This window comes from Nothobranchius furzeri, chromosome 17 (assembly GCF_043380555.1).
Source record: "Nothobranchius furzeri strain GRZ-AD chromosome 17, NfurGRZ-RIMD1, whole genome shotgun sequence".
Lineage (NCBI taxonomy): Eukaryota > Metazoa > Chordata > Actinopteri > Cyprinodontiformes > Nothobranchiidae > Nothobranchius > Nothobranchius furzeri.
The window spans coordinates 41,290,948-41,313,469 of record NC_091757.1 but is presented as its reverse complement, the minus strand read 5'-3'; the positions used below and the strand labels follow the sequence as shown (position 1 = coordinate 41,313,469).

Here is a 22,522-nt window from a genome sequence, read left to right as displayed (position 1 = left end):
AGATCATATCAGCAGTCCTCTTCCGGAAGCAGGATTAAAGTTGAGTGAGTGTGAGAAGAGGAGCTTCTGGTTTTCACTTCTACAGCCTGTCCTGAGACGGTGGTGACACCCCATGTGGTGAGCAGCTGAGCTGCCCTCCAACCGGAGACCTCTACTGGTGATGAGTGGCAGAGATTCATGATTGGACGTGATAGTGAATAAAACTATAGGGCCACTATAGAGAAAAAAGGAGCAAGCGTGAAAAGTTTAAGTTGAAACGAGGGGGAAAAAATCAAAGCACTGCCGATCCTGTATTTAATCTGTTTATTATTATTATTATTATTATTATTATTATTATTATTATTATTATTATCATCATCATCATTATCATTTTTTACCAAACGTGTGCAAGATCGACAGGCAGATTGGTGCTGCGTTTGCAGTGATGCGGGCGTTTTATCCGTCTGTCGTGAAGAGAGAGCTGAGCCGGAAGGCAAAGCTCTTGATTTAGCGATGGATCCACGTTCCTACCCTACCTATGGTCACGAGCTTTGAGTAGTGATTGAAAGGACGAGATTGCGAATACACGCGGCTGAAATGAGTTTTCTTGCAGGGTGTCTGGACTCTCCTTTAGAGATAAGGTGAAAAGCTCAGTCATCCGGGAGGGGCTTGGAGTAGATCTGCTGCTCCTCCACATCAAGAGGAGCCAGTTGAGGTGGCTCGGGCATCTGATTAGTATGCCTCCTGGACGCCACCTTGGTGAGGTTTTCTGGCCACGTCCAATCATGAGGAGACCTTGAGGAAGACCCAGGACACACTGAAGAGACTCTGGCCTCTTTTATAAGACACACCATGCCGGCAAATTGGCATAATGTTACCGCAATGTTATGTCTTTAAACGCGCCATGCCGGCATGGCATTGCGTGAATTTTGCGGCATTCGTTCCGCCTCGCTTGGTAGTAATATTGCGGTAATGGTCTGTCGTATGCGCCCTGGCGCTACAGAGGCAGGTGTCATGATGACGTGGGGACTTACTGCTGAGCAATGTCTTGTTCTGCATTAAAAAGTCATTTGGCTAACAGAAATAAGTTACAAAGATCTGAGGATCTGAAGTGAGAAGCTGAGTCATTTCCTTTTACTGCTTTCAGCAACCACAGAAATGAAACCTGACATGATTCTGCAGGGAGTTATTGCACAGGTTCAGCAACACTACACTATGAATGAATGGGAAACACAGGTTTTGCCTCCAAGCTCCCCTAAAGTAAACAGAAACAACATAATTTAATGATATGTCAAATAAAAATTTTAAATCTTTGTTGTTTCAGGTGCTGCGTATGCTGTCCTATTGTAAAAAGAACAATCTGGCTGGAAATCAGTGGTCAATTCAAAAATTCAAATTCATGATGTTGGACCATTAAAACATAATACATTAAGAATTAGAGTAACATCACTGTCTGCAAGGAGTAGACTACATATTACATGTGCACAAATCACAACACTGCAATAAAAGGACATGCCTGCAGTCCAGACACAAGACCGCGTTAACATTTATTGTGACGAAATCCAAATATATGATCAAAGAGCCTCCAGAGAAATTTATTACAAAAATATTTAGCTTTTCAAAGTTCTTCTGAGCTCCGAAAAATAACTTTAGTTTTACAAGTAATGCAAAAAGTGTAAAATGAGTAAAAATGTCAATAATGTTTTAAGTTCCATCGTTTAACAAGTCATCTTGTGCTTTTTTAAGCTATTTGCAGCATTGTGTTCATTTTCATTCATGCATCTATCAATATGAATATTGCAGCACATGACATCTTTAGCTTCCATAGCATACTAATATTTGCTATTCTTTGGCTTCTGAGAATTCCAATTTCCTTGGAACAAATAATGCATCCTGTTTAGGAGGTTGTAAAGCTGGTGGAACTGGCCTCAGTCATTTTTTATTTATGAGCATCTGCAACAGAGCACAGAGATTCTGCAGGAATGTGAATCGTAACTTGTGGAGGCACCGTAACCTGCTGTGACTAGAATTCAGAAAGGTCAGACCAAACATTTCTATTCACAGAGGTCAGTCTAAACAAAGGGTGATGCAGCAGGTCAATGTCTGTGGCAGCGAGTAACACCACAACACTGAGGAGTAAAACTGGGCAGCAGAAGCTCAGGAGGAGCGGGTTGCTTTGTGATCGGAGGGTCATGGACTTGATTCCAGCTCCCGCCAGGGGTATTCTGCCACTGTGTCCTTAGGCAAGACACTTCACCCAACTTGCCTGTGTTGGTGGTGGTCAGAGGGGATGACAGCGCCAAATGGCAGCCTCGCCTCTGTCAGACCACCCCAGGCCGGCTGTGGCTACAAGGTAGCTTACCATCAGTTGCAGTGTGTGAATGTTAGAGTGCATGAAAGCATCTTTGAGTGTCCTAAAAAGCGCTATATAAGTTTGATGTATTATTATTAACTCAGTAAAGTTGCTGTGAATCGATTTGAACATCGTATTCATAGAAAACAAATACTTATAACGGTATTAATGAAGGGGATATACAATGGAAAACTCACTTTGTATCCTAATGTATTGTCATGTGGGTCTCTACTGCCTCTATAAAGATTCCGAGTGTGTAAAGAAAACATCCATATAGTTTCTGTCAGAGTTTGGTTCCAGGAATTATGTGCCTAAAACCAGCAGTTTCAAAAAGTCCCTGTATGTGATGTCACAAATGGGGAAGTTAGCATAAAACCACCTCTTATCTGCAAGAGAGAGCTGCTGCTGGAGGAGCAGCGGCTCTACCATGAGCCACTCTCGAATATGAGAGCTTCTCAGCTTATAGCAGCACGGGGGTGGTGGGGGGTGGGGGCAGCTCCAGCTTGTTTTCTGAAAGTGACATAGCCCTGAAACGGCTCAAAATTAAAACTGCTGAAATTGCTTAATGAGAGAGGAAATTAGTGCAAATAATGTCATGAACATATTTGGTATCGACCATAGAGCCATTATAACTTTAAAAAAGTCATAAGATATTTAGGTATTTTGTGTTTAACAATCAAACTTTATTTCAGACAAAAAATTTGTCCATATCAAATGACTAGTCCTGAAAAATTTCTGTTTTGATATAAAAACTGCCTGACAACGAAAATCTCTTGTTATTTATTTCTCACTTTGACTCACTAACCCCAACCCTGCTGCACAAGCAACCGTCCAAAAAAGGGAAGAAAAAAATATTCCTGGCCTAGAGAAAGAACCGACTGAAGCTGCAGGGATTTTAGCTGGATAGCTGATAAAAATTTTACATTAGAGGCAGCAGAACTTCAGTGTTTTCTCTCTATAGCTGCCTCTATGGAGGACATTAAACTTAAAAATCTGTAATTTTCAGGAGTCCAACGTGTTATATGTGTAACTAATGAAATGAACAGCTGCGTGGAAAGTTGCTATGAAGATATTCACAAACCTACAGCAGAGACACATCTCCAAACAATTACGTGTAATAGCCCAAAACTACTTCTTTCCTTCATCAAGAAGCACTTATTGTACTCGTTGAATTAAAAAAAGAGTTTGCAGCTCCTAATAACTCCCAAAGTTGCTGATATAAAAGCAGAATTTGTGTTGATGTTGGAGGCTCGAGTAAATAGCTGAGGGCTCTGTAACTCATGCATGATCTCAGATGTCTGTTTCCTAGAAGGGAACTATGTAAAATGCAGATTATGTTTACACACTCGACACCCTTCTGTGGTCAGTAGGGGGTAGACCATCAGAGAGGGGCGCGGTGTGTTTCCCAGCAAGGTCAGACCCCCTCCCTGCATATACTCCTCATGGGCTCCTCTGGGCCCTTTGGGCAGCTTAGTTTGCTGCAAAGTCAAGCAAGCAATTGGTTTATGTGTAGGCTTCACCGTGGCAGATTTTAAACCCATCTGCAGGGAAAAGATAGCGTTGGTATGTCGCTCTTCGTGTGTGGTGCATATTCTATTTGTAAATACATTTTTTACCCTTTTTCTCCCTCGTTTTGCCTTCTCACACATGCGCACAAAGCAGGGAAAACAAAAAAAAAAGTGTTGCTTCAGCAAGAATCAAACGCAGCTGTAAATATGGGCGGTCACGGTGGGCTGTGAAATGTCGACCGCGATCAAACAAAGGGGCCAATCTTCACTCAGAAAGCAGTGGCTGTAGAGCTGCTGGAAGGAGGAGAAAAAAAATAATCACATGCTAAACAAAAATGAGAATCGTTGCTGTTGCATCCTCACACAAAAACCTATTATGTCTCTCTCTCTCTTGTGCATACAAACATTTACATGATATGATCCATCGCCTGCCAGTGCACAACCAGCGGAGTGGGTGTAAGTGGGCAGCAAATCACCAGGGTAGGAAATCTGGGGAATTTGTTAGGCCTTCTTTTCATGGAATGAAAGGCTGAGCAGAACGAGTGTTTCTGTTCCCGCTGTAATTACATGTGGTTTTCTGGATTCTAAATATAAACATGCACAAACGTCTCTGCAGCCGCCGCTCTACCTCGCTCTCTGTTCTTAATAGAGCCAAAAACATTACAGAATCAGGTTTCAGGACATGGGAGAATACTTAATTATATTAGAATTAAGTCAAAGGAATTAATAAAGCTTTCCGTTGTCACCTAAAGGGTGAATACATAAGATATAAATGGCATTTAGAGGAAAAAAATGATATTAATCTTCAGAATCTTTTGCTCCATTTGAAAAGTTTCTCCATTGTGACATAATACTTGCAGCTGAAGTGTGTTAGCATCACCCTGAAGTGGAAACCAGTCTGAAATGAGTTGAGAAAAAGAGAAAACATATGATGGATGTGTTCCTATACAGGGTGGGAGATGAGGGGACACCTTGGGGGAAACGGAGGGCTTGGATGCAGAGCATAAACTGGAACGATTCTCTAAATCTACTGACTGGAGAGCATCAGAGACCAAAACTGCACAGAAGTCTGGCTCACAATCACGCCGACACTGTAGGAAGATACGGACAACCAAGTGGAGAAGTCCCTTCTACTGGAAATAATCAGCAACAATGTGAATTTATTATACTTTTCTGACTTCTGCTGGACAAGATATGCCATTACAACCACGCATTATTGAGTCAGACAGATTTATTTTATCTGCGTTCAGTTTATCAAAAATGTGTCTCTTCTTTTAAAATTTTGGTGTTTTATGGTCTTATAAAATATTCATTTCCATTTTATTCCTCTTGAATCTGTGTTTGATGCGGCACCATGAAGCAAAAGCATATTCTTCAGATCATTTTGTCAAATAATAAAAAAATTCTCAATCAACTCATTAACAAGAAATGACAAGGAGCTTTAGGAACTGACACCTAAAATCAAACAAGATCTGACCTCAGTAAAGCGTCTATGGCCAAACACCAAATGCTGACACTCAATTTGTAGGTTTGGTCCACCTTGATTGTTTCTGAGCAGGGCTGCATGTAGCCTTGCAGCAAAGTCAGTGTTGAGTCTGGTTTTATTTTTGTTCTTTTCTCTGTACTACTGTGTGCAGGTTTTCTTAAATTAGATGCGTATCTCTTAGTTTTGTATTTTCTATGTGTATTAATATCTGTGCCTGCAAATATTTGTCACGCGCATGCATGATGGCGTCTAAATCCTGGCTGCAAACTTCCTGCACAGAGTACATGTTCTCCCCATCGTAAGATGGAGATGCAATGATTCCTCAGACTGGAGGCTGTTATTCATGATGGAATAAAAGGCCTGAAAATGAAAACTGAAATTTATGTTAAACAAAACAAGCCAGCTTATTTGACTTTGCTGAATTTTAAAGATGGTTTGAAGGGAAGCCTGAACAATGAAATGTCAAACAGCTGAAACGCTGTTTAAACCTTATATATGCTAATAAAACTATCCTGTCTAGTGGAATATAAACAGAACAGTCAAGTTTGTTTGACAACCTTTATTTTATCCATTTACAAGGAATACAAAATTTTTATTTATTAAACGGATCAACGAATTTAATGTGACGGCTCCTGGTTCGTGTAACAAGCGTCTCAAACCAACGTCAAAGTTCTGCGTCTCATTTTTTGTGTGTTTTTGTCCACTTGCCAGCTTCTTTGCGTCCTTGTTTCAATCCCTGGGAAAATAAAAACAATGTTAGTAAAACCACAAAGAAATTAGAATCTTTAGATTTATCACCAACATCAGAACCAGAAAAGAGGACGATGGCTTTGGCGATAAATCTCATTTAAGATAATCAGGAGGCATCTGTGCACATACCAGGTAGTATCCTGTGTGATATCCGCTCATGTACCAGGATATGAGCACACTACCCAAGGCTTCATCATCCACCATGTCAGGACTCATGGGTGGAGGTGGAGGGATCATCTGAGGCAGAAGAAGCAGCTTGGGTGAGATCAGAACATCTGGATCACACATGTGGCAAATAAAGAGTTCAAAATTCAACACCTAGGCAACATTTAAAAACTGCCTAATAGTGAATAAAATATGAACCATGTCATCTTGGGTTTCTTTATTAAACGTTTATGTAAGAATAGTTTTTTTATCATTAAATCCTCTTTACTTCAGAGTATTTCAGCCTTTTACCCTGTTCCCTCCCCTTCCACTTATTTGTGATACCTTTGCTGAATAGTCTGTGTTGTTATTTATTAGTGAAAAAGCTACAGCAGCAGTTTCAAACTCACAGGCGGACCAAAAGACATCATGGGAGGCCATGGAGGAGGAACAGGTCCATGACCACCAGCCTGCCTGCTTTTCCCCTGTAGAAAAACATCATGATGTGGTTTCAGCATTACTCTACGGTGCACGGGGTTGCTTCGCATTAAAAACGGTTCCAAGAGTTTCCTCTGGTTTAAAATACGAGCCCTCTGAGGTATTTTTGTCCTTTTAAGTGCAACAACTGACAAATATATCATACAGGCAAAAATAGAGTTGGTGAGAAGAAAGATTGAGACAAATCCAAGAGAAATTTATTGCAATCCAATATCTCTGCAATAAATGCCAGCTCGGAGAGCTTTTTGTTTATAGGCTATTTTCGCTGTGGTCATTGTAAACAATTTACTGTTTACACTTTATTTTACTCAAAGCAGCATCAGAGGCATCCTGACACACTTTAGAAATAAACATATATTCAAACACTTTACATAGAATGGTCTATAATTGGCAAATTTTAGTGAAAGGCTAATAAGGAAGTCATTTAATAAATCATTTTATTACCTGTCTGAAACTGTGCATGGGAGGAGGACCGGGCGGGAATCCAGGGAAAGCAGGAGGCCACACAGGAGGTGGTTCTTTGTGAGACTTGGACTTCTGGGCTTTACTGTGTGGCTGGGGTTTCTGTTGGTTTGATGTAGTCGACCGATCGCTTTCTTCTGTTGAGGATTCTTCCACATTTACCTTCACACAGCAGACAGATTTGTCATGTAAATTTATTTTGTGTATGCAGACAACAAATTCTTAGGAGCATCTAGGAAGGAAATAAGTTTTTAAATAACTGACAAAAGATATATATGGCACCAAAAAATGTAATACTACTGTACTTACAAAGAAAAACTATTTTAAAGTCCCCCGATTTTGTTATCTGAAACAAAATAGTGCCTTTCTCAGCTACACATAAGATGAGAAGTTTTTTTTCTTCGATATATTATTCAAACAAAAAAACACTTAATATTTTTATTAAAAAAAAACTAAACAATCATGTATTTATGTATTTAAGATAAAAACGTAGTATTATGAAATACTCAAATAATGTAATGTTTGACCTCTATTTTTAAAGTTTAGAAAATATGCAAAATGCCTTTGTAAAGGTTAAAATGTTTATGTTCAATCAGGAAAAAAAGTCCCATTTAATTCTGACAACCAGCTAATGTTTTATCCAGTAAAAAAATAACTATGTCTGAAGTCTGTATGTATGTAAGACAGTCTAGGTGAATTATTTACAGAATTCAATAGAAACTGAGTGAATATAACACAACACACTTTATGAATACATTGATGAACTCTTTAAAAACAACTTTAATAAAAAGTTTGACTTTATTTTTTTTAGTTAAAAAAAAACATTTGATTTGCAGTACTTCACCTTGGTATGTGTTTCTTCACCAGACTCAGAAAACTCTGATAGCAAGTCTTCAAGGTTCTGCTCCTCCTCATTGCCATACTCAGAATACACAACAGTACAAGTGCCCTTCTTCTGGTCTATGAAGGAGATGGTGGCTGCATAAAGCTGACCATCCTCAGACCAATAAGCACAGCAGGAGTCTCCAACCTGCCACTGTGGTACAAATAAAAATGTCATAATCAAAAAAAAAAAAAAGAATAAATGTTAATTCTCCTAAAAAAAAGGAGAAAGAATTACCGTATTTTCCGGACTATAAGCTGCTACTTTTTTCCACGCTTTGAACCATGCGGCTTATAATGAGGTGCGGCTTTAGTCAACCAGAAATGAATGGATGCTGGAAAGTCTACTGAAGGAGTGGTTAAAGGAGTGCTACGGAAAGCGCCCAGGAGCAATTTTTTTCACAGTAAAACGGCGCTGCTTGCTTTCCCAGCTTCACCCCGGGATGATGACAGCAACACGGAGAGCGACACTGACATCACCACAGAAAAGGTATGTAACAAAGCTCTTCTGAGGCTGTTCATCTCCGACACTGAAGAAGATAACTTCAGTGGTTTCAGTGCGCAGGAGGACGATGAATAAACTAATCAATAACTTTTCTGTTTTGTTTGATACTGATCAGTTCAGTTACGTTCAGTTAAACTACGTTTTCAATTCAGTAGATTCTGCGGCTTTTAGCCCGGTGCGGCTTATATTGAAGTGCGCTCTATAGTCCGGAAATTACGGTATTTATATATGCATCAACTGAAATCTGTCAGTTCAGTTCTTAGTCATTCAAAAGTGTTATCATCTTTAAGCCACAGTTTTGTCATGAGATAATAACATTTGATTTTTTTTCTGCTTTGAAATTAAAATTTAAAGTGAATAAAAATAATTAGCGATTGTGTTTTCATGCAGCTGTATTGTAATGATTATAACTAAATGTAGCTTATAGGGTGCCAAGCAAAAAAAAAAAAGCTAAATCTTTTTTAAAAAGTGTTTATTTTAAAGCTTTTGGATTATGCAAGGAAGATGACTTAAAGAACAGATAACAAAGCATGCAAAAATGTATTTTTAAACTCAAATATTAGACATTTTTAAGGCTGCAACATTACAAAAAGTTCATTACCTCTTTCTCTGGGGCTACATTGTTTCTTTTCCCATTCTGGTTCTTTTTGTTGTTCTTCCGTTTTTTTCCTGGTAGGTTTTTCTTAGGAGCTTGAGGTTCATCTTCACCCTTCAGGGCAGTCTGGCACACATAATGGGCATCATTCTAACAAAACAAACAGAAGACTGTGCATGCAGGCACACCTAAAAGCACCCAGTTTACCTTGAATGATGCAACTGCCTTGTCGTAGGCTTTTATCAGTGCGGTATCATCCCAAATATCCGAATCATCACTCTGAAAAAGAAGGAAATGCATTTAGAGGGTCTGCCTTACTTTGGTGCATGCTTATCCAAATATTTAGGTGGTACCTCTGTTCCTGTCACAGACCAGTGCTGTTTACAAGCTCTACTTCTAAAGCACTTCACTCAAAATACGAAGTTCTGATGCAGCTTGAGTGAATTTTGTGTGATTTATATCCTCCACCTCGACTAATAAAACCCAACAACAGCTATTGCTGTTTTGTGACCCTGTTTATCTTTGTTGTCCAACTAGCTAAACTTACCGGTGGTTTGTAGCTTAGCTTCCTAGCTTCTCGTTTTAAATAGATCTACAGGAAATAAAAAAATAGTTCGTATACTTTATCCAGTTCGACTAATAAATGTTTTAAACACACCTGCCCAGTTCCACGGGTAAATAACACGTCTCTACATCCATTCGCCATGTAGGAACACTGAAATGTGTGCCAATCGTTGTCAATTTCTGGACCCAACAATGTGCGTCGGAAGCGAGTGACTTGAAGTGACGTATATATCATGCGACAACGCTGTTGGCCTGGCAACATCTACAGCTTCACACGCCACAATAAAACAGCAGCTAAACCCAGCTTTTGATGAGTTTTTATCATTAAACCTGCTGATACGCACGTTTAGGCGTTTCCACCGCGGGACCAGATCGTTATGAGCGATTCATCTTTCAACTCTTTGGGTGTAAAAGTCGTTTTCGCTTCTTCCTGCGATGAGAATCACCCACCAGAAAACATTATGGACGGGTACTTGCTGCGCTTTGCAACACTGTTTGTCGTCTATATTCTAAATAGCATCGTATCTGATTAATTTTATTAACGTATTTTTTGTCCACATCTAGGAATACAAAAACATTTTGGACGTCCACTGGGATGTTTCCTCAAGAGTTCGTCATTCGTTTTCCTGAGCCCACGAGGGTTGCTGCGGTGACAGTGGAGAGCTACAATGGTACGAAGACCGTAGTGACAATAAATAGTACACACTGTCCAGGCTCTGTGATGAGCATAGCAACACCCTGAAGCAATGCTACTAGTTGCAAATATTTTGTTCGAAACTACCTTTTAGATTTTCCACCCACTTGTCTCACAAAACTAATTAGAGACATACTTTATACATCTCTAACACAATATAGGCTACATAAGTGTATTTGCACAGACCTGTAATCAGATGTTTATTATTCCCAGCAGCTGTGCTGATATTTAAAGGGGACACATTATGCAAAATTTCCTTTTGCATCCTTTTGTGCTGCCATGTGTGTCTCTACTGCCTCTAATCACTCCAAACTTCTTCCACAAGGACACACAAGTTCAGATGTTCAGATCGGGCCAGACAGGGAGTCAAACACAAAACAGTGTTCAGAATTTTTCTAAATAAAGATTACTTGCAGATACTCAGTAGCCTAACTAGTAGAAAAGTTTGTCACTATCTGTGAAGCCTCAGTGGAAGAAGTAAATTGATCAGAAAAGAAACCACAGACATTTTGGTTAAACACTGCCGTCTTTTCCTTTGCGTTTTGTCGCGTGTACTGCTGAAATCATGCGTGACCCTGCAGTTCTTTGGTGATTTTTTTTTTTACCTTGCGGGAACAGCTGCTTGGAATGCTTTTGCTACTGTTTCACATCGGAAATGCACCTGGTGGGAAGGGAGCTTGCGGGTAAAACACGCCTATTACATTAAAACACACCTATTACAGTACACACTAGCTTACGCATCCAGTGGAAAGATGGGGTATGAAGCCACAACATGCTTTTGTTTTATTCTGAAATCAGGTAAAAATAAATAAAATAAAAGGCAAGAGGCTAATGTTGGGCCAACAATGAATAAAAAAAATAGTCAACTCTAAAAATATCTCAAGCCACGTTTTTGAATACCAACAACTTGATATTACAGTGAAATGTATTTATTTACTTATCAGTTAACTGTGTATGGCTAGTCTTTACTTGTCATCAAGAATCTTCTGGGGCTGATCCGTCACTGGCGACAGCTAAACAGAGCAGACTCTGTTTATACAGACTGCAGTACCCAAATTTGACCACAGGATGTCATTCCCAAATTGTGACCCTTTAAGAAAAACAGTCATTTCTTTTTTAAGTAAACATAACTTAAATTAACCCTTTGATGCATAATGGTCACTACAGTGGACAGGTACTCAAAATAGTTATTTGTTTGTTTTTGCTATTAAGCACAGCTGTTGAAGACTTTATTGCATGTGAGCACCTCCATTTGTACTTCAGTAAGCCAGGCCAACATATTTCATGCTCAGAATGCACACTGTCCACTGAGGTGGACATGTAATAAATAATTTGTAAATTATAAAATTTTACGAAAAATATTAGTTGAAATTTGTTTCATTCGCACCTAAAGACGAATGAAAAAAATTGTAAAAAAAATCATGGTTGAAGATTTCATAATTCATGCATCAAAGGGTTAATCAATAAGAGACAACTTAACTTTAATGAGTAAAGTTAACCAAAAAAATGATTGATTTATTATTTTATGTTTCTATATTCCATTCATCTTTACATCAACCCTAAAGTGCGTCTGATAAACAGACTTGTATATTGTTTTATTTTAAATATTTGTGGATTTACAAGAAAAACAACCACAAACTAGCAATTTTGTTGGATTTCAGGAACAATAAACAACTGGTGGGGGAGGTGCATTGTGGGTAGTTATGTTTTCAGTTATTTAGCTCTATTTTGGGGTGTTTATGCATGTCTGTTTTGGAGGATTGTTGTTCTCAGTTATTATTTCATTCAGTGTTGCAGATGTGGTGTTACTTTTTGTATCATGTTGGCACCATAAGTGAGGAGGTTGGTCAAAGTAATGCTGTATGGCTGTGCTGTCCCATTGTTAATAATACTGTGGTTATTCACACCAGATGCTCTTGACTTGACTTTGAGTGTTCCACTTTCATTGGCTGTTAGCATTTATGGGTGTGTGAGTAATGATCTGGTGCTAGTTACTGCCTTCACCAGCCTGCCACATTGTCATTTCTAAGTAAATTCAACTCATTTGGGTTAGGGTTTATTAGGTCCATTTAGAGTTCATATAAGTTATAATATTTAAGTTAGTAAAAACATGTAATAAAGTTCAAATAAAATAAAATATGCAAGTTTAGTTAAATTAAACTTTATAAGTTGCTTAAGTACCAAGTTATAAGCTGGAGGTAGTTAAATGCTTTGATTTTATTCAGGTCATATTTTTTAAGTTATGGTAAACTTATAGTTTTTAGATAAGTTAACTTAAAAATTATTAGGTAATCAGTTTCCTCATAAATTTTGAGTTCAGTGAACTTATTCGGGGTTACAGTGTGTCCCCATTAAGAAAATCTTATTCACTGCCTCTCGTTTATCTTTAAAGCATATTTTTGTCCACCTGACTTAGTTTAGAGGTTTAGAACGGTATAATCATATTATTATAAACTGACACTCATGAGCCAAGTTCACATTTTAAACAAGTTTATTAGTTTTAGTTGAAAAAAAAACTGTGCTTTTCCAATCACATCTCTAAGATACGAGGGCTTTTAAATCAGTTTTTAATAATAAAAAAAAAAGCAACAATGAGATTTTTTTGCATTAAAAATGACATTATTATTATAAGCTAAAAATGGTAAACTTCAAATTTGCATTTGGAGAGATAATAGAATCAGAGTAAATTATTGTTAATCATCAGATTTTTGAAGAATGAAAAGTGTTAATCAGGTCAGTCTAAAATAAGTAAATAAATAAAAAATCATCTAATATCGTACAGTATAGGGAACAAACTGCAGATAATGGGTCAGAGATCACAGGCTTGTTGTCTAGACTTTTAGGCTGCTTAAACTTCTGCCAGAAGGAAGAAGGGTGAATTGCACATGGCTTGGATGGGAGGGGTCTGGAGTAATGCAGGCTGATGCTGGATGCTCTCCACCACACACTGCTAAAAACAAGCCCAGCAGTTTTCATCCTCCTCATCAAACAAAGCTGTTGGGGATTGTCTCCTCCTAAAGTCCACCACAGTCTTTTTATCTTAGCCACACTGGGGCTCCGTTTAAGTTTTTATTATCCAGTCTGTGCTAACGTTGAAATGATCAAAACGATTTAAGAGTTGATCAGATTTTAATATCCCAAACCTAAGAAGATTTTTTCTAATACTGGACCACTCTCACATTTTAACCTATAGAGATATGATGTGGGTGACTGAATACAACCAGTCACTCAGAGTTTTTCATGCAGGCTGAACATGAAAACCGTCTCCTTTACCTATCTCCTGCATTAGCTTCTGACAGAGAATAGACAGTGAAACACTATTATTCAAAAATCACAGATCTATGTCACACTGTGAATTAGCATTCATGGACTCACCGATCTTGACTCACAAGGGGGACGGCTGTTGTTTTAGCATCCGGTAGTCAGCAGAGAACGTCTTGGCTTGTTTAAACTAACCGTTAGCATTAGCGACTTCACCACACAGCAGAAGCTCCTCCAGGCTTGTTATTTGTGCAATATAACATCCACATTGTAAGTCAGAGATAGATGTCCAAATATCTGGAGAAAAGGCTCCAAAACCTGCTAAATGAAGCTCAGCTGTGATGTAGGCAACTTTTAGTTCCTTGAAATGGTGCACCGATAAATATTTTCCCCCCAAGAACGACTTACAAGACATTAATTCCTACTAAAGACCACTGCAAATGTAGTGATGAAACGATTCAACCACTCCGTTTAAAGTCAAATATAAGTAATAATCACCTAAATCTTTCTGAAACTGAAGGATTGTCATGATTTGTTTTCCACAAATGAAGTCACATGCAAGTTTCCAGATTTTTTATGAGATTTGTGAAACATCACTGGAATCAGCAGTTTGATTATCATCACATATATCTATTTGTATTTTCCTTTTTTCAGTCAAGCATCTAAAGATGGAGAAGAATACATCACCAAAGGTGTCTCAGTTTGAGTTTGTTACAGAAAAAGGTAAGGGGCACATTCGTTATTACGGTTATTACATTTTAATTTAAATCCCTGAAAATGTCATTGTTGCTTACAAACTTTTGCCTTTGCAGAATTTGAAAGAACTGAGAGACATCTTCAGTTAAATACTTTATCAGTAAGTAATTAAGACAGTCTTCTTGCATAAATCCTCATTTTGAACCATTGCAGCTTTGAATAACATCATAACTTTTATCTGCATTTCTCTTTCAGTTAAATGGCAGCAGTGCAGTCCACCTCCGTTTCGTCATCGCCTCGGGTCATGACCACTTTGTATCAGTGCACAGAGTCACAGTTAAAACATGACTTGTTTACAATTTGTAACCGTTTAAAAAGTAAATCCTCACAAAAACCCGAACACAACTGCAGCTTTGTGGCTATATGTGAAAATACATAAAGTGATGTAATCCTTTCAATCTTATCGCATAAACACCAGTTGCAGACCAAACATCTGCTTGAAAGCTGTGCAGGATTTTTAAATCCGGCATCTAATTCCAAGATTTACTTCAAACCATTTTATTGTTTTTGCCTATGTAATGTTGTGGATTTACTTGTGAGTCTTTTTATCCCACATTTAACTGTTGCTGCTAATTTCACAAGCTGATAGCTGGCACAGCTTTAGAATAAAAGAGTGGGATTGTGTTGGAGCATACAAAGGAACTTTCCCCCTATGTGAGAGATAGTTAATTAACTAATTTGGAGCAGCAGGGGCTTAAATTGGCATTCGTACAATGCACTTCACTGCCAGTTCGCTCGACCCCCCCCCCCCCCCCCCCCCCCCGTGTGCAGAATCGAACATCCCCACATGGGGAATGTTGCTGTGGGGGTTTGTGGAACCAGATGGCTTCCCAGTCAACCAGTGAACGTCCAAAGGCTGCGGTCTTATTTACACAAAGTGCTCCAGCCCACCACCTACATGGCTCACACACACACACACTGCTTGCACACAAACAGCGACTCCCATCTACCTCTGCTGCCATTTCAACTTGTCGGTGGCAGCAGCTTCGGTGGTGTTCGAGGACCCTTTGGGACTCCCTCTCCAATTACTTGCTGACTGCAGAGGAGCTTGGGAAATGTGCAGAGGCTGTGTTTGCTAAAGCTTGGTCTGCATACAAGACTCTGGGTAAACCAATAAAATATGAAATACATGCTTGAATAACTAGCCCCTTGATATTTCAGAGCAACTAATTGCTCAGGGATACGACTGGGTTGGAGCACATTTGAGTTTGTGAGTGTGTGGTGAATAATGAGGGCAAGGTAGAAACTGAAACAGTGTTACTGACTCATTCATTATTTACCAGAATGGAATATTTACTATCATTGTGGAGGTGAAGCTTTTGCTATGAAATGAAGTTCAAGCTGCTCTGCTTTAACAGGACCTTTTTTTTATTTATTAACTAGAAATAACACATTTGGTTGCTGTAAATTTGCAAGCAAATGTCCCTTTAAAGACAAAGACCCAGGTTAGAAATGTTGGTGTCATATTTGATTCAAACACCGTTTAGAGGTTCACTGGCCATAAAACAGCAACACTCAGAGGTCTCGTATCCAGACAGGACCTAGAGAAACTCATTCATGTATTTATTTCCAGCAGACTGGTCCATTGCAATGGTCTTTTAACTTGTCTCCCCCCCCCCCCCCAAAAAAAAGATGTGAAACAACTGCAGCTTATTCAGAATGCTGCTGCCAGAGTTTAACAAGAACCCGGAAAACCAAGCACATCACTCATGTTCTTAACTGTTTAGAACCCAAACCTTAAAATTAGGAAACAGATTTAAATAAATACATTAAAGTGTAGAAAATATTTAAATAAAAATAAAGAAGTACAATAATTTTCAAATTTTAATTGTTGGGGTTTTCAAACGAGAATATTTGACCCAAGAAGCAAATTTGCAAGTAAATGGCTTGTATTTGTTATAGCATCTTCTAGAGTCCTAGAACCCCCCAAGGCGTTATACAACACAATCAGTCATTCACCCATTCACACACACACACACACACATTCACACGCTGGTGGGGATGAGCTATGATGTAGCCAGCTGTCCTGGGGCGCACTGACAGAGGCGAGGCTGCCGAGCACTGGCGCCATGCAACACACCACCAGCAGACAAGGTGTTTGAAATGGGTTGTAAAACCAGTGTCACCATGGGTACTTCAGGGTTAAATCTCTACACTGGTTACCAGTAAACTACAGAATCGATTTGAAAGCACTTCTACTAGTTTATAAGTCTCTCAATAACACAGGACCAAAATACATGTCAGATCTCCTTGTATATAGGCCTAGCATGAGATCCTTATGAAACTGTCAGCTGCTAGAACCTCAGGTCAGAACCAAACAGTGTGAAGCTGCTTTTAGCTACTATGCTGCACACAGATGGAATCAGCTTCTTTATAACCTCAAATGTGCCCCAACTAGTAACTTTTCAGTCAAAATAGTAAACTTTCATGCATTCATCAGCCTTTGAATAAATGTTTTTTTTATGCTGCACTGTAACTGCACGCCCTTACCTTTGCCTCTTTATGCGATTCTTAAATCAGAATTTAAATTGTGTTTTTAATTTGATCTAAATTTACTTGTGTATTTTAATTAAGCAGTCACATTGACTTTGCTGTTCTTGCTCCTGGAAAGCACACTGAAATGCTTCTGTGTATGAAATGTTTCATTTTGTATGTGGAACAGGTTTGCAACAGCAGTCCCCCGTTGCTAATTAATTCAAGCCCCTTTTTTGTGCTTAACTGTCAGCCGATCAGAAGCATCACAGCAGGATATGAGCGCGTTATTATCACGTCACAGCAGGGCAGTCAGGGCCAAATTATCACCTAGTGTCGTCTGATGGCTGCTGTCCAATCGCACTGGGACATCTGCTAGACGACAAATTAAAAAAAGATGAGATTACGAAAACTTTTCCAGAAATCCCACTCAAAGAGCATAACTGATGATTATTATTTAGATAAATAAGTTTCACATCTGCACACTAAATGCATTCCAAACTCACGCCTGGGATCTGTTTGTTGTAAATAAATGTATGAAAGCAATGCTGACGTTTCTTGTATTGTTATTTTGAAGTGAAAAGGGGGGGAAAAACGTCCCCACCCGCCCAGTTCAGTTATTTTCTTTCACACCAAACCAATTTGTGTTATCTGTTCGGCGTGGCCCCCCTCTTTTCATGTCAGTGACAGAGGCGCACGCACCAACAATGGGCCTTAATTTGATTTCAGTGTCGATTTGGTCCCATCAGCTCGTTTATGGTGGGAGCCGCGACTCAAAGAGCTGTTGTGTGAGGAAGGACGCCCTGTCAAAAGGCAGAAGTTATATAATTAGAAAAGAGAGGGGAAACAATATTCTCATTATTTGAATTCCTAAAGGATGGAGAATGATAATGAGGGACTGACAAAGCGGGCAGTTAGAGAGCGCTTTGAGTGAGTTTACACCTTTACAAGTTGGGCTTCACATTATTCTATGATTCTCATTTCTTTATTCGTTTAGACCTGAAGCACACTGTCTACTGCAGCTAAAGCAGCTTTTACTACACTGACCCTTTCCCCAAATGACTTATTTGCCTAAAATGTTAAAGCTGGTTATGTTTTTTGACTTCAGTCATCTTTTACGCAGCAGTATCAGTTGTCCCTTTGAGCTGCATCCATTTTTAGCACTTCTCTCTGCTACAGCTCAGAGTTAAAGGGATGCTAAACACTTATTGGGCGCTTAAGTTTGAAGGGTCGCAGTGCCTCAGCGTCTTTATCTCCACATGTCTCCTGACATGCTGAGGTAATATAAATCCATTGTGGGTAGCTAAGCTATCTCAAAGCTTCTTGTTAACAGACTGCTAACAAACGGAGTTTCTTCCAGTGTTTCTGTAAGACCTGAGCTGTAAAGAAGGACGTGACGTTTTCCTGACGGGATTCATGTCCACTTTTTCCGAAACTGCGCTGCTCTGGGCGGCTGCATGTTGGAGTAGCTCTGTTGACTATATGTAGGTTTTGCCTTTTCTTGGGCATTTTTCTTCTAGTTTCTCAAGAAAAACTGCATTTGTTTGGACACTTTACTTTTCTGTTTCTGGTGCTGTGAAGCTTGGAGAATTTTTACTGCTATTTTTTAGCTTTTTTCACTTTTTGAGCATTTGTTATGATGCGTAACCATGTCAACAATCTGTTTACAATTGGGTGCAGCTGATTAACCTCAACTGAAGCCACAAATCCCAAATGAGCTTAAATGCTAGAAGCGTGGATGCAGAGCGGGAGCAAAACGGAGACCGAGAGAGAGGAAATTCAAACCATCTCTTCCATTGATCATAATGGGCAATGTGGGATCACTGGCCAACAAGATGGAGGAACTCCAAGTCCTTTCAATAACTCAGCCAGAGTTTCGGGAGTTTCGGAACTGCTGGAGGAGATAATGCAAAGAAGGATTGTCCAGAGAATCAAGAAAATTATGGACAACCCTGAGCGTTCTCTTCACAAGACTGTCCGACAACAGAAGAGTGTCTTCAGTCAGAGGCTTCTTCAGTTTCGCTGCAACACTGACCGCTACTGGAGATCCTTCCTGCCAACAGCCATTGTAATATACAATAACTCTTTGACGACTTGATTATTATTATTATTATGAGCTACTACAGCAATCAATTTCCCTCTGGGATTAATAAAGTATTTTTAAATTGAATTGAATTACTCCTGGAAAACTCATGAATAGATCAATGAGACAGACAGACATGAGTGAGCTATTGTCATCCTTTAGTTTTGGTAATCTTTTGAAATATTTACTCTTAAACTGAAACCTAATATCTAAGTCTCTTTATCATGCCGAATTATCAGCATTTTTTTTATTATCAGTAATTCATTTTCCAGAACTGCGCTGCTCTGGGCGGCTGCATGTTGGGGTAGCTCTGTTGACTATATGTAAGTTTTGCCTTTTCTTGGGCATTTTTTCTTCTAGTTTCTCAAGAAAATGTATTTGTGGACACTTTACTTTTCTGTTTCTGGTGCTGTGAAGCTTGGAGGATTTTTAAAGCTTTTTTTTAAGCTTTTTTCACTTTTTGAGCATTTGTTATGATGCGTAACCATGGCAACAAGCTGGTTTACAATCGGGAGCAGCTGATTAACATTGGAAAGGCTGAAATAATATCTCAACTGAAGCCACAAATCCCAAATGAGCTAAAACGCAAGAATCGTGGATGCAGAGCGGGAGCAAAATGGAGACAGAGAAAGAGGAAATTCAAACCATCTCTTCCATCGATCATAATGGGCAATGTGAGATCACTGGCCAACAAGATGGAGGAACTCCAAGCTCTTTCAATGACTCAGCCAGAGTTTTGGCAGTTTCGGAACCACTGGAGGAGATAATGCAAAGAAGGATTGTCCAGAGAATCAAGAAAATTATGGACAACCCTGAGCATTCTCTTCACAAGACTGTCCGACAACAGAAGAGTGTCTTCAGTCAGAGGCTTCTTCAGTTTGGCTGCAACACTGACCGCTACTGGAGATCCTTCCTGCCAACAGCCATTGTAATACACAATAACTCTTTGATGACTTGATTATTATTATTATTATGAGCTATTACAGCAATCAATTTCCCTCTGGGATTAATAAAGTATTTTTGAATTGAATTGAATTGAATTGAATTAACTTAGAAGTTTAAACCTTTTCTTTGTATGTCTACTTAGTGTGAATCCAAATTAACGTTCATGGGTTTTCGGTGTATCTATGATGTGTGTAGAATATACCACAGCAAATAAATATGATCAAATCAATAGAAAACAAACTGTTTAAAGGATAGTTTAGATCTTTTGAAGGGAAATCACTTGAATGATAAACTTCTTACCTGATGCAGAAAGCTCTTTGAGTAGGCCCAACAGTGCTTTCTTTTCCTGAGACTAAAGAGGAGCTATCTGACTGAAAGGCTGCTGGCGTTCCTTTATAGAACGTTTCATCTTATTGTCAGATAACAAAAGGACCTCCTGGAATAAAAAGTATTTGGCTATTCCCTTCCTCCCTTGTAGAAAACAGTTGCATTCTCTCCAGAGCCAACAACTTCCTTCATGACTGATCCCACTCCAGTCTCTACCAGTTTGAAATATTACCTTCTAGTTATAGATCTATGACATCTAGAACTACAAGATACACTTTCTTCAAAAAAGCTTCAAGACTTCTGAACAAATTCAAACCCATCCATTTGTGGCAAGATGGAGAAATGAGGTGGAATTTGGTAACTCTTATAAACTCTGGAACAGGATCAATCTGGACTCATCAGACCAGTTTTTAATAATGCGTTGGGCAGTTCTTAACCCAATTCTAGTCGTTTCTGCAATCTCCTTAGAAGTTTTCTCTGCTTGACGCATGCCAATGATCTGACCCTTCTCAAACGGACTTTTCCACAACCACCAGATGTGTCGTTCAACATGGTTGTTTAAGAAATGAGGAGCATCTCATTGCACCAGCTGGGATTAAATAAATTGTTGTAAGCTGAAAGATAACCACCCATGCAGTGATTATCCAATATGAGTCTCGTACCTATTTTCTTAGATGCATAAAGATGCAGACATTTTTAAGGGCCAGGCAGTGTATTATAGCAATTAAAGCAGAGATCTGCTTTCAAGGAATGATTTATGATTTATTTTAGAAATCTGTAAAAATGTTGGTCTTAACCTGTTGTGTTACATAATGTGGGCTATACATCAATTTTTGTTTGCTAAGCCTGTTCCCCCTCCCCATCCAATAGAGCCCTATGCAGTTTTACATGACCACCGCTCAGCATTGGCCAACATCTGCTTACATACAGATGTCAGTCAGCAAGTGAGTGCAGTTGTGAAAGTACCTAGACTGAGCACTATTTTCAAGCTGCTTAAATCTTTGAGGACACCTTAAATTATGGGACAGCTGCAACCGCCCTCACGGCTCAAAAAATACTGATTTGACGACTTCATGCTTTTCCTAGAAAGCCCATTTACTAAACCTTTAAAAAAGCGTCTCAAAAGATGGACAAAGAATTATCCTGGATCTCATTGTCAACAATGAAAGGATCTACTTGTTCTACTTGGATGTCAAACAGATGCACAGTTATTTTTTATGAACAAGTGCATCTTTAAAATATATTTATGGATAAACAGCCTAACATGACAATAATAATTATAAAACTTTGTGTTTTAGCTCTGTCGCCCAGCTAGAAGAGTGCGTTCACAAATGAGAAGCGCTGCTTCCATTTGTGTTTTTTCCACCTCTAGGTGGTGCCTTCTGGGAAAAAAACCAGAGGAATCCTGCTTCAACTATTTAGTAGCAATGCACTGCTATGAAAATGCAGTAGGGCTCTGGATCACACGCAATTATGCGTTGCATTCTGGGATGTGTGCAGACATGGAGAAAGGAAGTGTTAAACTACATGTTAAAATCCCCAAAAGGATGAGGAATATACGGGAATATGTTAAATAGGGAAGCCAAGGACCGTTATGTGGGCAAAATCAGCATTATAAATGATTTGGATCCTTCTGAAAGACCCAAGACTGGAGCACCTTGTTGAACTTGTTGCCGCCGCAGGTCTGCATTACCAACATTTTTGGCTTTCTTGTTTGCGGTGTGAGCGGATGTAAACATTTGGATGAGAAGTAAAAGTTCCATTTACTGATTTTTCTAGTAAAACAATCAAAATCATCATCCCATAGAAGAAGTGTAGCAGGAGAAGATGTATTGTATTGTGTGTCAGTGTGCCCGCATTAGCTTAATGGTATGTGTGTGTAGCCTGTGTGTATTGTGTGTGCATGTCGCGGTTGAAGGAAAGAAACAATGTATAAAAAATCGTAAACCATCTGTAACATACCAGAATAAAACTATTCTGGAAGGTGATTTTTGATCGCCTTACAGCTGCGATCCAACCGAGCCAACGACACTTTTTTATGTTAGATACTTGGTCTCTGTGGTTACGCCTCCAAGCAGGAAAACAATGAAGTTAGCCTGTTTTCCACCTATTTTCCCTGGCGATCACATGCTGCACCCCACAACACAGCAACGATTTACCATGGTTGCATAATATAACCGATCAAATGAATAATAGATTAAATGAAGCTGCAAGAACAAGACTGACCGTGCTGTTGTCTGGAGATACAAGCAATAAGG

At 39.1% G+C, this 22,522-nt stretch overlaps 2 protein-coding genes across 2 annotated transcripts; one reads left to right on the top strand and one right to left on the bottom strand.

Moving 5' to 3' along the window:
- Positions 1-5,870: 5,870 nt before the first annotated feature.
- smn1 (survival of motor neuron 1, telomeric) lies at positions 5,871-9,972 on the bottom strand. The gene is made up of 8 exons (XM_015972397.3): positions 9,821-9,972; positions 9,370-9,441; positions 9,169-9,288; positions 8,025-8,216; positions 7,163-7,342; positions 6,631-6,705; positions 6,206-6,313; positions 5,871-6,062 (listed from the first exon to the last, which is right to left on the bottom strand). The coding sequence occupies exons 1-8, from the start codon at positions 9,959-9,961 to the stop codon at positions 6,006-6,008; spliced, it is 945 nt and encodes a 314-aa protein (XP_015827883.1). The 5' UTR covers positions 9,962-9,972; the 3' UTR covers positions 5,871-6,005.
- A 2-nt stretch (positions 9,973-9,974) lies between these two features.
- hspb11 (heat shock protein, alpha-crystallin-related, b11) lies at positions 9,975-14,774 on the top strand. Its single transcript, XM_015972399.3, has 5 exons — positions 9,975-10,195; positions 10,291-10,397; positions 14,336-14,404; positions 14,494-14,537; positions 14,633-14,774. The coding sequence occupies exons 1-5, from the start codon at positions 10,104-10,106 to the stop codon at positions 14,723-14,725; spliced, it is 405 nt and encodes a 134-aa protein (XP_015827885.3). The 5' UTR covers positions 9,975-10,103; the 3' UTR covers positions 14,726-14,774.
- Positions 14,775-22,522: the final 7,748 nt, after the last annotated feature.

Coding starts and splice junctions, on each gene's coding strand:
- smn1 (XM_015972397.3), bottom strand. CDS start 9,961: ATGATATATACGTCACTTCAAGTCACTCGCTTCCGACGCACATTGTTG. Junction 6,706..7,162: donor CCATGCACAGTTTCAGACAG/GTAATAAAATGA, acceptor GTTTTTCTACAG/GGGAAAAGCAGGCAGGCTGG. Junction 6,314..6,630: donor TGATGTCTTTTGGTCCGCCT/GTGAGTTTGAAA, acceptor CTTCTGCCTCAG/ATGATCCCTCCACCTCCACC.
- hspb11 (XM_015972399.3), top strand. CDS start 10,104: ATGAGCGATTCATCTTTCAACTCTTTGGGTGTAAAAGTCGTTTTCGCT. Junction 14,405..14,493: donor TGAGTTTGTTACAGAAAAAG/GTAAGGGGCACA, acceptor TTGCCTTTGCAG/AATTTGAAAGAACTGAGAGA. Junction 14,538..14,632: donor TTCAGTTAAATACTTTATCA/GTAAGTAATTAA, acceptor TTTCTCTTTCAG/TTAAATGGCAGCAGTGCAGT.